Source organism: Pinus tabuliformis, chromosome 7, assembly GCF_031772625.1.
Source record: "Pinus tabuliformis cultivar Carrire ecotype Pingquan chromosome 7, CPIR1, whole genome shotgun sequence".
NCBI classification, from domain to species: Eukaryota; Viridiplantae; Streptophyta; class Pinopsida; order Pinales; family Pinaceae; genus Pinus; species Pinus tabuliformis.
In genome coordinates, this window is record NC_142293.1 from 18,016,796 (window position 1) to 18,032,286 (window position 15,491).

Consider the following 15,491-nt stretch of genomic DNA (forward strand, 5'->3'; position numbering starts at 1 on the left):
TATTCTAGCTTCTCTTATTAAAATCACCCAAAACCTTAATAATTACATTAATTCAAAACATAGGAAACCAACTTCCTTGGAAACACAAGACCCCTTATGTCTACTAAAATACAATGATATTGTTGAGCTGAATGCTCTTGCATCAATCAATAATGTCTAATGATAAGAGATAAAAGGATGACCCCCCAATAAAATAATCTCTCCTGAGATTTATATTTTTTCATTACCCACATCCCTTAACAACCAGGGCTTAATCGAGGGGAGTGCAGTCAATAAACCTCTCCATATATTAGAGCCCCCAACTTGACTCAAAGACTTACAAGATCACAATAACTCAAAGAAAGGACGTTGTTTTAAATATTTATTAGCAAAAAAGCATGGAATTATTACAACAAAGCTTATCATGTCATTCAAAAGAATTGACCTTAGGTGGAGAGTACAACCGTTTCTCCCAACCACCTAAAATAAACTTAATTAAATGTAAACATAAATTTCTAAAATCCTTTAAAATTAAATTAACAATTATATTATTCTATACATTTATAAATAAAAATTAGTTGTATAATTTACTTCATTATTCACAAATGAACAATATCTCAATAATTTATTATTTTTCTCCAACATAATTTAATTTTATTGATAAGTACTATAAAAGTAAATAAAATTATATATTTTTAAGAAAGAGCTACTCCACTATTTTTATTTATTTATAGCCAGTATAATTTATTATTATTATTAATAACCGCATTATAAATTCAATTTAAGCTTATGTGATCCATATTATGAAAAGCAAGAAAATTTTAATTTAAATAACATCATCAAAATTTTGTTTCAAACTATAAAATATAATCTTAACATCAAATAAATATATATTTAAATTTACATTATAAATATAAATAAAATATATCTTTTTAATACAAAACAACTCAATATATTTACATTTACATTATAAATATAAATAAAATATATATTTTTAATTAAAAACAACTCAATATATTCAACAAAATGTAAACCTGGATCTATAATTCAAATATGACTATTCCACGAACTAATAAAACGATACACACTTAAACCACACATTAATGACAATATTGTAATGACAATATTGTACTTCGTTCCTCATGTTAATTGATTCTTGGGTTAAGGGGCGAAAGTCGAACCCTGGAAAACTATCACACATAGATAATTCCAATCCAGAGGTTCCAGCATCAGAATCCCACCAGAGCAGCCGATTCATCAAAATCACCATAAACCCCAATGGCGACAGAAACCACTGCAATGGAAGAACCCATTCCAACATCAGCTCTTTTAATGTCGGCTTCAAAGCACATTGCCACCAGATGTAGGGCACAGAACAAGGCCTTCATAGACTGCAAGAAAGCCGATCCCAACCCAGAGAAGTGTCTGGACAAAGGCCGGGATGTCACCAGATGCGTTTTTAGCCTGTGAGTCTGTTTAGCAATATGTTTTTTCAGTCTCTGTTTGTTTAACAATCAATTTAGTTAGTTATCTATTTCAATTAACGTTTTAATTAAATATTCGCTAGGCATACTCACTCGGAAATCCTGCACTTTTCAATGTAAACCTACTCCCGTTTTTTAATGCAAGATCACTGGGGGATTTCAGTAATCCCTCGAGACCATGTGTGCAAATCCACATAGAAATCCTGCAATTTTTGCTGTTTTGATTGCATTCCAACATATAGGTTTATTTAATGAAACACGAGCAGTAGTAATAACGATTTAAATAATCTCTGCAGCATTACTAAAACGTTAACCTACACATAAATTCTCTTCTTTTTTCTTCTATTTTACATAGTCATTATTATTAAATATTTAATACAAACCCATTTGGAGATTTTATCCATTCCTCAAGCCCATGTATGCAAATCCAAATAGAAATCTTGTAGCTTTTTGCTAATTTAGGAACCTTCCCAGGAACGGTTATTTTTGTTTGAATGTTAAAATCTGAGCAATGACATAAGATAATTCTTTTAAAGCACTACACTGAACTCCATAAGTTGTTGCAGCCAAGGTAATCTACCCTTTAATTTTTTATTAGGATCATAAACTGAAATGCCATTCGCCAGAATCCTATTTTTATGAGAAAATGTATCAGTTTGTGCCGATTTCTTTGTCCATTGCAATAGTAAAGTATATGTCGGAGTAATGTAGTTAGACTTAAAAAGAACTGCCCTCAGTAAATGGTCCTAATCATTTGTTTATGGTCACACCCAAATGTGGAAATAATGTTTAAAACTTTTCTGTTCGTTGTAATTTTCATGCCTGGGAAGTTTACGTGGTTTGTGACATTGTAAACTGCATTCCTGCATTCATTTAAAAAAATTAGTTTTCCTGATATTGGTGGCAAATGCATTTTCTGGCATTTGGTCTGGATGGTTTTAGTTTTGGTTCAGGCTTTAGAGTTAGCAAGACTCAAGTTTTCAATGTACAACACCCTCATAGATCCCTGTAATTTGCCCCAATGATTTTAATTTGGCTGGGCACTTACAAGTTCTTGATCATTTTGGTTGCTAATCCGGGGAATATAACATATAACTTTTGATTAACGTCTTCCATGACCCCTTGGAGATTAAAATTCCATCAAACATATTGAGAGAACGTGGGCCATTACTTATGAATATTAGCTCATTCAGGTATATCTGCAGAAACTGTCACTCGTTACTGAAGTGTCTAATCTGATTGACATATTCAGGGCTTCTGAGTTTAGAGGGCACTCTAATTAATGAATGGCCATAAGACATGATGCTGGTGTTAATTTGCATGTCTAGGTGTTATGTGTGAGAAAGGAAAGCAAAGAAATTGACTCAGAAAAATGGGAGATAATCGTTCATTAGATCTGGAAATGATTTATCACAAGCCTGGGCCAAAGTGCTGCTGAACGAACTATCTGATTGACCATCAAGACATTCATTTGAATTATGAGGTTGTTAGGCACTGTCTGACTTGATCACCATTGACAACAAAGTCATCGCTATAGGGGTTAGTGCACTGATGTCATTTTGCTGGCTAGTGAATTCATGACCTGCAGACTTAGTTATTATTTAAATTTTTTTAAAAGAACACTGGGAATTTTTATTAATAAAAAAAGCTGAAGCCAAGAGTTACAGCAGAAAGATACGAAAGTGCTGCCCACTATGGAATTGAGGTTCAAAGGGCCCATTGAATTTTCTTTGATTGCACCATTTACAAGACCCATACAAAACTGAAAACCGAGTCTAAAATGATATTGTACCGAGAATGTGAAAGGAAAGAGAACTATTACAGATTTCATAAGTGAAACCAAAGATAACATATCTGAGATGGATTCAGGGAGGGGGAAGTCCTTCCATTGCTGTGTGGCCTTTGTCACTGACCTTCTTGGTACGAGTTGGCCAGTGAGAATTCTGCTGCTCCTCTCCAATCTCGGTAGGGGCTGCAAGTTTCAGCTGAGTTCAGTGTGGGCCTGTGGACGAGGAAACTGAAGGTAATTCTTAGTGCTACCCTGCAATAGCTATGCTCTGGTGTCGACTTAATTCTTGAATCACGGGCTCCAGTGCATCTATTTGTGAATGTGCTGCAATAACGTGCCTATTATTATTTCAACCTCAAGATTGAAACTGTGTTCTTGCTTGCTTGAAGTGTCAAGACGGGACTGGAAAGAGGTTGTTAATTCACTGAGAGCATCCTCGTGCCTCTGCAGAGAGAGGCTAGTTTCTCAAAGCTTGTGATAATCGGAAATCCATTTTCTCAGGACAAAGATTTAAAACTTCTCAACTGCCAGAAGGAAGTGGGAAGACTACATGCCAGTGAAACAATGCTGAATGTCCTGTGCCAGACTCACTGTCGCTGGGACCTTCACACAGGCTGTGCCTGTGGACTATTTCCAAGATCAGAGTGTCTAAGTCAAATTCAGAACAATGTACTAAAGGGGAATTTAGCTCTGTTGTGAATGTTGCACCAGACCGGGCTGAACGGGCTGTTGCATTCAGTGATGGTGAAGGAGTGCCGGTGCTGAATTGCCAAAATTCACTAAATCCATGGTCTGGAACCTCAATCAGAGTTGAGAAGGTGACAAGACCTGCAACAGTAAAGAGTCATTGCCGTTATCCTATTACCATTAATTGTTTTAGGATATTTGAGAGTGGCTTTAACCTCTTTGGACTTCATACAGAAGAATTCGAATTTCATATCCCATTTGGGATTCAATAGACTTGACAATTTTCAGGCTTTTAGGTTTGGCAGGATTATAATGTTTCCAGTGGATTGCACAACGATGAATTTGCATGGGATGAATTGTTATTGTTTGGACAGGTTTATAATGTTTCCCGTAGATTGCACAATGATGAATTTGCATGGGATGAATTGTTATTGTTGGGATTTTATCATTATTATTTTTCTTTTTATAATTTTAGATATGGGGCCAGGCACCTTGACATCCCCCCCACCTCCCTTGAATTTCCCTAGGATCTGGGATTGCTCCCACATGTCAGTAGGTGCATCTCCCCATTCCTGTACTGATAACCAAAGTGAAATATTCATTAGGAGGTGTGGGAGTTAAGCAGAGTGTGTAACAAGAGCAGTTGAGCCTTATCCGTCCAGTCCTTGCTATGTAGGAGAAGTTTGCTATGCTCTGTGCCATTTACCGTGATAATTCATTTCCATGTCACGTAAAGTATGAGCTAGGGGATAGGTTGAACACATTCCTGACTGTTAATAGATAAGGTCCCCCCTTTTTAATGTGTGCCCATATTGGCTTTTGTATTAGCCATCAAGTTATGCTCTTGGAGTGTGTGGAACCATTCCATTGCTTCAAAGTTGGCACAACTATGCCTTATCCTTTCCAAGATGGAAGCTAGGCATGAATCTGAAGTAGTGTTCAAAATCATGTGCTTGATGAGAACAAGTGTCTCCTAGCATTGTTAGTTTTGTGATATGGAGATTGGTGGCTAGATTGAGTCCTTGCAGGAGAGCATAAGCTCCTGCTTTATGGTTGGGTCATAATTCCCAGACTCCATCTGCAAGTGTACGCTTTTGTCCCAAATCTCTAGGAACAATTAATGGAATTCAAATGGTAGGGAAGGAACTACAAATTATATGGCTCCGCAAGTCAAAGTCATCTGCAAAAAGAACTTGCAAATTCCTTGTTTTTGACACAAACAAGCTACCAAAATTATCTCAAACAAACTCATAATCAAGATGAAACACCACAACGAAAGGCAAATTCATTTAGGAGTGCTTTGAGGACAAAGAAAGAGGTAGGAAATGTTATGTGCAACACAATAATAAAGATAAGCTAAGTAATAATAAAAGAAAATAATAATATAATAATAAAAAAGAATAATAACCAATTAATTATGAAAAGACATCAATTAATTAAAAGTTTGTCTAAATGATCATGACTATTTGTAAGGGTAGCTTAGTCTATATTAAGCTGGTCCCATTCTTTGTAACATCATTCTCATTCGTGATTCATTTCATTCTTTTATAAATCAATATATTTTATTAAGCACTCATATTACATGCATCACAAGGGCCTCCAAAATGGTGAAGTTGACCCTTCAAGCATCATTAATGCTTGGGCTACAAACAAGTTGGCTCAACTAGTGAAAGGAACTTATACTTCTTTCTTAAGTCGGCCCTAAACCCATTCGTTGTTCAAGCATATATATATATATATATATATATCCTGATTACAATATCTGTTTTTATTCACAACAATGTTTTATACCCATAAATTATTTGACCTAGTAAATTAATTTTCTAAATTGCTTCATAAAAATACATTGGTATTTAACAATAAAAATTTGTAGCAGAAGCACAAGTAGACAATCAATCACATAGCAAAGAATTATAAATCCTCCAATTTATCCTTCACTTCATTTTTCAAAATAAATAAGGGCTCCCTTACAGGGAAAATGGCCCACAGAGAAGTACATAATTCTATACAGCTATAGAACTTGGAAATAATTGGGCCCACTGGAAAAATCATTATCTGCAAACTCGTCTTTGCTCCCTCCTACCTACCCCTTGTACAACCCACATGCTCGATAATCCTCTCGACCTCAACCTAGCCATAACTTGTACGACCTCTCTTTGTAGGCCCTCAACTCGTGTGAGCTAGATCTCCACCCTCTACAAATTGGTAAGAAACTCAACCTCCACAAGTTTCCTTCTTCGGAATTTCTTGCTGCAACATTTCTTTCTCCTTAGCCTTGAGTCTCTCACTCTTGACTTGAGAAAATCACTCTCTCAATGACTATGATGTGTCTTCCTCTTCTCATCGGGCTATCTTTTATTATTTTTCATTGAGCTAAATCCCTAACCCTAATCTCCAAAGTGATGGATGGCTAGGATTGAATCCTAATCTCACTTGAGATCAAGGTAGAGATTAGATCTAATTCATTGAAGGGAATAATTCACTTTTCTTTAGAAAAACTTAGCCCAATAGCCAACATTGATTAATTAACTAATCAATGTGCTTTTTCTAAGTTGAACTCAGGGAAAAATCATAAAAGTCACTTAATAAATTAAGCAGTGTTGGACATATCGTGATAATATCAGAATTATTGCAATAATTTAAGTAATTATCATGGTATTTTCGAAATTATTGCCTTGTTTTCTGTCGGCTGAAAATTATTGCCATTTTTTTCTTTTCTTTTAACCCTAATTTTTTAAAAGTGAATTGGGGGATTGAGTTGTGAGGATGCTCTGCTTATTTCCATTAAGCAAACAAAGGGAAATCTATTGCTTTCATTTCCTAAGATTCATCTTATGAGATACATACTCTAGTAGTTAATGGTAAATTGTAATATGAAATTCTTAAAGTAAAAGTGACATTTTCCTTTATCTTTTAATTTCATCCTTTTACTTAAATTTTTAATATTACCATTAATTGACTTAGGATGTTTGAGAGTGGTTTTAACCTCATTGGATTTCATACAGAGAAAGTAGAATTTTAGATCCCACTCGAAATCCAACATACTTAATAGTTTTTAGGATTTTAGGATTGGCGGGATTGCAACGTTTCTATTGGATTCTGTGATGTATGCGGGCATGAAACTAACATTTAATCAAGATCACCAAGCCCTCTATGTATTTCGAAGTTGGTGGCATTGACTATTGAGCTCCTCCTTCACGACCCTAGTGAAATTGTGCATTTCACAAGCAAAACCATTGATTAGGATATTAAGCTTTTTCTATCTTAATTTAATTTGTGGGTGATCTTGATGAGTAGGATCCCAATATAGGCAATGATTTTGATGTTATGTAGCTATTTGTTGTGGCATGATTTTCTTTGGATTTCGGAGGCCATTTAGAGCCTCTCAATCTCTATTGATCTATTTTGATTTAGAGATGGATTGCACTCAATGATATTTTGGTTATATGCACTATACACATGAGAAATTTTGCATATTTTTGTATAATAATTTGGATTCATATGGATGCACATGAATTATATGTTCTTTTCAAAAATTGAATATTTTATATATTTTTTGGTTGACCAATCTTTTGGTCCAGTTGTGATAACATTATTGAGGATGATGTCACCATTTTCCATTAAGCAAACTGTTGGAAATGTAACTAGTTTTGGTCTTCATAATTGTTGTTGTACTCATTTCAATATGTATATCTTATGTAACAAACAAAAGAAGAAATATAAATTATTAAGCATGGGTTTCATGCTCTTTATTGATGGTTTTCTAGGTAAAAGCATATTCTCCATGCTTCTAGGGTTTGTTAGGTCATAAGATTATTGTCATGAGTCAAGAGAACCAACATCATGTTTATAAGACCCTTTCGGGCAAAACATATTTGAAAAATAATTTATTTTGAGTCTAGAAAGTCCTGGAAACCTCCAAAGTACAAGTCGGCCCTGGAAGCTTTAAGTCGGTCTAAAGGAGGGAATTTGACCCCTTGGAAAGGCTATATAAAGGAGCAGTTCGATTTGGCATTCACTCACCAAGAAGTTCGATCTGTCAAGAAAAGTTCGATCTAAGGCTAGAAGAGGCAAGGAAAGAAGAGTGAAGGTCTAGGAGAAAACAAGAAGGAAGAAAAACTTGTTTTTGGGCTCTATCTCTCTCACATGTGTGAAAATATAAGGTTTCTGCAGCTACAAAGAAGGCCGAAATTGTAGGTCCGAATTGCGGGACAACGAGTTGCAGTATCAAGGTGCCGAAAGAAAGAATACTCTATCTTGACCTTGTTGACCTTGTGAGGATCTGTCTTGCTCAAGGAAGGACTCTTGAAGAAGCTGAATTAGGGTTTATGCAATAATTACAATGCCAAAATTGTAGGATGAAATTGCAGGGCAGAAGCAGTGATCGAAGTTGCAGCTAGAAGCTGGTTTGATTGGAAGGGCTGGCTTGGTACTTGGAGGAGGACTTGGTCTATGGTTTGGGTCTTTGTTGTCTCATCTAAAGCAAATTCTATAAGAAAAAAGAGTTTCTGGGTTTTCCCCTTGGAGGGGTTTTGCCCTGGATTGGAGCTTAAGTTCTGTGTCCACTGTCTTTATTATTTTACTCTTGATATTTGTTTGATGAAGAAGATCTAATAAAGAAACATAAGAAGAATAATAAAGTTCACAAGCAAGTATTAAGGTTAAGGAAAATTGAAGTAATAAGGCACCACTTTGCATTTTTCCAACACAAACAAGAGGAAATTCATTGTTTTCATTGCCATGATTCATCTCATGATATACATTTATTTTTGTTTTGATATGATTTTGTATCATTCTATTAGATCTTATGACTTAGGACAAATATCATATTTCAATATTGATATCTGATATATCACTTGACATCTTATACATCTTATATATTGATTTTATTTTCATATTTATGTAGCAATGAGTTTGTTTGATGTTGATGTTGTTTTATAAGTTAAAAAATTGAAAAAAATGATTATTTTTGTATTTTTTCAAGTTTCCCGATAATTCCAGTAATTTAAATTTTGGACCCCTGGTGATAAATTGCCGATAACGATAATGTAACATTGAAATTAAGCAAGTACCTAGAGAGGCTTTGAACAACTTCTGCATGCTTGACACTTAGCCTATGCCAAAGCACATGCCTAAACTATAATCATCAACACTCCCTCCTAGTGAGGAAGGTATTCTACACCATTCCCAACTTAGCTATGTAGAAAACAAACTTCCTCTTCAGTAGGGGCTTGGTGAGAGTATCTTCAACTCGATTTCACTGCATTTGAATTGACATTAATTGTGGTCAAAAGTCTACTATTTTGACTGGACAAATCAGATGTACAAATTGATGAATTGAACAATCTCTCATAAGGAAAGCTTACCGAGTTTCCCCCCTTGTGCGGTTTTGTCCCAATAGATTTTGGTGTCTCTTGTATTGTTGTTTCATTGTGATCTCTAATGCCCTAAAGAATTTAACGGTTGAAATTTTCTTAAGTGTAATTGCTTAATAGTTTGAAGTCAAATTGCATCATTGGAAGTAGTTATCTGGAAGAAAATTGTTCTACTCTACCCAGCTACTAGAAAATCAACATGGTATTAGAGCTATGTTAAAGAAAAGAGCATTGGGATCACTCTTGAAGAGAGTCCATCCTACATTTGAGAAGATTGATCATCTACAATTGAGGCAACTCTTAAGTTGTAGTCATTTATGTTTGCCCTAAGAAACCCTAATCTGAGCTACAAGAAGACCTAAAAAGAGGATGAAATAATCTTAGATTTGAGCCCATCTATAAATAAGATACTAATTCTGTGATAAAGCCTGTCCTTCAAGAAGAGCAAGGATCTGCCTATTCTTAAAGAAGCCGAAATACTCATGTTTGAAGGCCGAATTAATGACTTAGTTTGGTTGATGTTTCAAAAGACAAATTGTTTACGAATAAAAGGTCCAAAGCCTAATCTAAGCTTCTATAACTAAGGCAAAAATGTCTCAGATGCTTGGAAATAATCCTAAGAAAGGAAGCACTGGTGCCAACAACATGTGGAATAAAAGATTCAATCTCAAAGCAAAGATGCATGACAAGAAGTGCAATTATAGTTTGAGCTTTTGTTGTGGTCCAAAGCTATACAAGTCAAAGCTATTTTTTTGTCTAAGACCAAGACCTTTTATGGTTCTACTCGAGCTCCTTAGATATGATCACTTAAATGCATTACAATGTATAGTCCTCAAAAATTTTGAAGTCAAAATTGCATTAAGACCATGTATAGGTCAAATGGAGAAAGTTTGTATTAAAGACTTATGTTTAGATCTCTAGATCTCGAAGGGTGAAATCTTATCAATAGAAGAGATCTTAAAGGGTGAAATCTTATCAATAGAAGACTATGAAATCTTTTTGGAAACATTGTCCTACAAATTATTGCATTTATGAAAATATCAAGGTCTTGATATAAGTTTGCTATAGAAATTGTATTAGAACGAAGTCTGTCATAGAAGTCTAAAGGTTTGTTGCAATTGTCCGGAATATGTCTGTGTTAAAATTCGTAACTATGGCCAAATTCCACTTTAGACAGCTCATTTGATGGAGATGATGATTGCATTGAATTCCTCTTTTCGAGAGGACCATATTTGATCTAAGGCTCATCAAATTTGGACAAGCAAAAATGTGTTTTTGAATTTATGCCCGCAGATGTGTAAATTGTCAAGGTCAGCCACATCATCATGTAGGCTCATGGAGCCTAATAGACATGTCTCTTCACCCTCAAAAACTTGTATAAATACAAGTGTCCTCTCACCTCATTTGGCATCATCATCACTCACACATTCTTCTCTCTCCTCTCATTGGTTCCTACAGCTATTGGGCATTCTCTTTCTCTCACACGTGGCAAGGAGGACGAATTTCAGATAGTAGTACAAGGCCGAAAATTTCAGGAGTTGACTGAAGTTTGACTCGTGTTGACCAGGGACTGTTTGACCAAATTTGATTGCGATTTTGGAGGGTTTGACTAGGTTGCATTGATTGGCACAAAAATCGAGATTTGGGGTTGTTTTTACTTGCGTTGACCATAGGGTTGACTTTAGGTTGACCAAGTTTGACAACAAATTTTGACTGATTTGGGTTGACTTTGACCACAGTTGGAGGCCGAGTTTGACTTCCTTTGACTGAGCTTCAAAGGGGAAGTTTTGATGTTGCATTGACCATCTTTGAATTTCTGGTTAGGGCTAAATTTGTTAGGGATGAATTTGACTACAATGGATTGCAGATTTGACATGGATGTTTTGACTTTGATTTGGCAAGTCAACTTTGACTTTTTGTACTCTCTGTCTCTGCTGAATATTTGATATAATAATAAGAAGAATTGATCAAAGCGTTTTCCCCATCTTGGGGTTTTTCCCTAGCATTCGCCAAATCTGGTGTTCTCTTGTCTTCTGCATTTTATTGTTCATCTTCTATCTACAGTTACTGTCAATGTGATTGCTATTGGAAAGTAAATTGGAAATCATCATTGGGATGCTAAAAGGACATTGAAGTAATTGTACTAAGCATAGAACATGCCATTGTTAACTAAAATTAACAGTTTGCAATTAGATCACGGAAGGCACTGACATATACCCCATGCTTAATTTTTCTTTGAGTTTTATTCTGCCCTCTAGAGCAACCAAACCATACAAGTCATAGTCTGAAGGTCTCCATGTGAAAGACACTACAGTGATGGGTGGCCCAGTATCTCAGAATTCATAACCATTAAGAGACTAACAAAGTTATAAGTCTTTGAATGAAAGGTATGTATCAATTATTGAAATTTGCTAATAGATGTTCGAAAATGTTCACGAGACCAGCAAGCTATAAGAAGTCTACTTGAAGTCAAGGTGTGTCTATAATTCTTTTGTTAGAGATCATGTTTCTCTTAACAACATCCTTAAAGATGCTCAGAAGAATTTTGAGGGTTGTTGGGAATATTGAGAGGGGGGGGGTGAATCAATATTTCTTTCCAATTGTTACTTTTAGTGTTAAATCAATTATATTTAGAACACAAAATGAACAATAAGAATAAATGCTTTTATTAATATAATATTTACAATAAATCAGGTACTATATATAGGGCTCCAACCCGTTGCTAAGCACCAACTTGGGCTTTTGTGAGGCTCCAACCTCTAGGGCACCAACCCTGTCTTGTCAAGGCACCAACCTTGGATTTAGGAGCACCAACTCCAAGGACACCAATCCTTCCAATTCTGAGGCACCAACCCCAAGGGCTCCGACCTTATCTTGTCAAGGCACCAACCTTGGATTTAGGAGCACCAACTCCAAGGACACCAATCCTTCCAATTCTGAGGCACCAACCCCAAGGGCTTCGACCCTATAGTTTTGCTTTGTCAAGAAATGTTTTGATTGTATTACACTGCTCTCAAAATATTCTTCACTGTGTTCTGTCAATCTACAACTTTACTGTAGTCTCCATGCTACATCATCAATGACAACCTTGTCTCATAGAAGGTGTCACCAATGCTCTTCATTATACCCAACCACTTTCTCCAAGGTTACCTCATGATGACTAATGCATCATGGTCTTCAATAGTCTTCACACAACTTCAATGTGTCTACAATGAATTGTACTAAGTTCTGTACACAAACAATTCTCTGTTTCAACCCTCTGTTCTAACTGTCGCGGTAACTGCTTCAGGAGTACTTCAGAGGTGTGAACGTCACGGCTTCACGTTGTGCGTTCAATTAGAAACAATCCTATCTATGCAGTCCTTGTAACAGATTGTGCGCTGTGCTTTAACAGATTCATCATAGGTCCGATCTTTTAATGAATAACCCAGTCAACAGAAGCTTGACCTTCGGCTTTATTCTTCCTCTGTTGGACCTCAGGTTTCCTTCTTCACTCGCTTGGCCTTCGGCTTCGTTCTTTACTCTGTCTCGCTCAACCTTCGGCTTACATTCACTGTTTTTCTTTTCTCCGTGAAATGTTTAACTTGTATTTATATATGTTCCACCAATGACCAAAAAGGCACGTTTATTGGTGGGAGGCCAACTTGTATATTAAAAATATATATCGGAGAGTCTTTCATCCATAGACTTGATTATTCACGGAAACCATATAAGAGAGGCTATACCCACATGGAGGTCCCACATGCCACGTCATCACCTTTAATCCCGCAATCGCAACTTCTTGAGAATTGGAGTCATTCCTTTAATCTTGCAATCGCAACTTCATGACAATTGGAGGTTTTACAAGTGTGCACATGCTCTGTCTTCTGATGGAGTGGATGGGATATTCAATAAACTATTTTTAACGAATCCATCGGGTCCACAATATTATCGCAATCAGAGGTTTTAACATCCCTTTGAAACTAGCGATACTGTGGATGCGATATTGTATTAAACCATTTTGATAAATCGTCGGGTCCACAACCTTATCGCAATTGGAGGTTTTACGCGTCATCCCTTTGAAGCTCGTGATACTGTGGATGCGATATTCTATCAAGCAGTTTTTGATAAGCCCGTCGGGTCCACCACTTTATCGCAATCCACGGTTCCTCGGGCCTATCGCAATCAGTGGTCCGACGGTGACAACCCTTTATGATTTCCGTAACTCCTGATAACCGGATGCGATGTTATATAAAAGAGTATTCTAATGGAGCGGTTGGGTCCGTAGTACATATCACAGTCGGGGGATTCAACGTGGCACATAATAAAGCGATAAAGCCGCCGATATTGATTTCTCTGATGCGATGTGATTTTTAAAGGGTTTCCACGGTTCACTTTAGCTCTTTTTCTGCAGCGTGTTCCTCTTTGCTTCTTAGTTCTTCCCTTTAGTTCTTGCATGTTCCTCTTTTCTCCTTCCGATGAACTTCTTCCTCTTACTCTTTGTCTTTCTCTTTTGATGGATTCCGATATCTTTCCTCCTCGACTTTCCTTCTTGGGTCTACTGCTCCTGTTGCTTCACGGATCTGCTCTACTTGGCTTTACATCATCATTTAGTATCCTTGAATATTGCCATATTGACATCAATGACAATCTAGATCAACAATCTCCCCCTTTGTCATTGATGGCAATATTCATCTTCTCTCCCCCTTTGACATCAATGGCAAAGGAGTGCACTAAGGACTCCCCCTGTCAAACTGCTCACCCTGTCAAAGTGCTCTTCTTTTTGCTCAAGGTAGAAGGATTGCTGCCCGTATTCTGTTATCTCCATAGTCAGATTTAAGAGGTCTTCATATTCCGAAACAAGAGAAAATGCCACTGAAATTGTCTTTCTCACTATCTTTTTATTTGTTTCAAATCCAAGTTCCTCTATATTTCTATGCTTCTCCTTAAGTCACTACCATCCAATATTTTAACATCATTGCATTCATATGAAATGGTGAGAGGTTGTGCCTCACTTTTGCTATTTTCCAAAGTGACCAGCATCAAACTGAGTTTATATTCGACTGTGCAACATTCTTCTTTCTATAGTCCTTTTAATGAGCGATTTTTCCTTGTGTTCTAGTAAAAGTTTCTGCAAGTTATTTCTACTATCAGTTTGTGACTGTCTTTTGAATTCTTTTTACTGATTGGCACCTTTTTGCAATGCTTCAATTTTGTTAGATGCTGCCAACTACTCTTGCTTCAAGCTCCATTCCTAGATGTATCTGTTTGTTTGAAGGTTGCCTCTATTTGTGTCCATAATTTACCTGTTCTCATATCAAATCCTTGAGTCGAAACGTTCAACTTCTGTAATAACAACAACATAGTTATTCGCCTTATGAACATTAGATGGCCTTCTCTGCTGCTCCAATTTCTGCTTAGAGATCAAGTGGAAAGCATGTTTAACAACAGTCCATTGGATAGATAAGTTATCATGTTCTTTCAATGAAGTGTTCCTGATAAATGATCTATCAAAGAATGATTGTTAATATAGCTCATCAAGGATTTCACAAGGACCCTTTCACGGATAATTTCTGCAATAATGATCAAGAATCACAAGCTCCCCCTAACTGTATGCATGGTTTCTTTTTGGCAAAATCCCAACATCAAACACTCGGAATATCAAGGATATCAAGTCAACAACATGTGTTGTTGTCTGGAGAGTTCAGGAGATTTTCGGATTGTATTTGCTTTCTTCTCCATACTTGTGTAACTTTCTTCTCTGGCATGGTTCTAGCTTGTGTAGGAGCCCAAGTTAGTTACAATCTCGTGCCATATGACCAATGTTATGACACTTGAAGCATTCTATGCTGTTCATGAATAAGAATTCATGATTTCTTCCTGCAGAATTGCTTCTTAAAGATTGTCGGGGCCATAATGTCTATCTTTGTGGTATGCCCTACAATCTTTTGCCATGTGTCCAAAGTTTGTACAAGAATAATAGTAACCAATCAATGTACTTTGGTACCTGGGAAAAGAAGGTTTCCTTAATGTACTTCTGAAGTCTTTTTGCCTTGAGATCCTTTGATTATAACCATTGCTTCTTGCATCCTTGACATCATCTACATTTCTTCTTGGAACGAGACTTCCTTCATTGTTGCCTTGACTCTTATCCTTGCCTTTGCTAGAACTGGGAGCATTAATATTTCTTTTTGGCTT

General features: G+C 36.3%; 1 protein-coding gene across 2 annotated transcripts in view; it reads left to right on the forward strand.

Annotated features, from left to right (window-relative positions):
- Positions 1-1,070: 1,070 nt before the first annotated feature.
- Positions 1,071-15,491, forward strand: part of LOC149244914 (NADH dehydrogenase [ubiquinone] 1 alpha subcomplex subunit 8-B-like) — a 128,572-nt gene continuing 114,151 nt past the window's right edge. Inside the window, exon 1 of one of the 2 annotated variants that reach the window (XM_089457601.1) lies at positions 1,071-1,445. In XM_089457601.1, coding sequence (XP_089313727.1) covers positions 1,258-1,445 — 188 coding nt within the window. In that variant the 5' untranslated portion in view covers positions 1,071-1,257. The remainder of the gene's footprint in view (positions 1,446-15,491) is intronic. The other variant, XM_089457600.1, reaches the window with a different exon arrangement.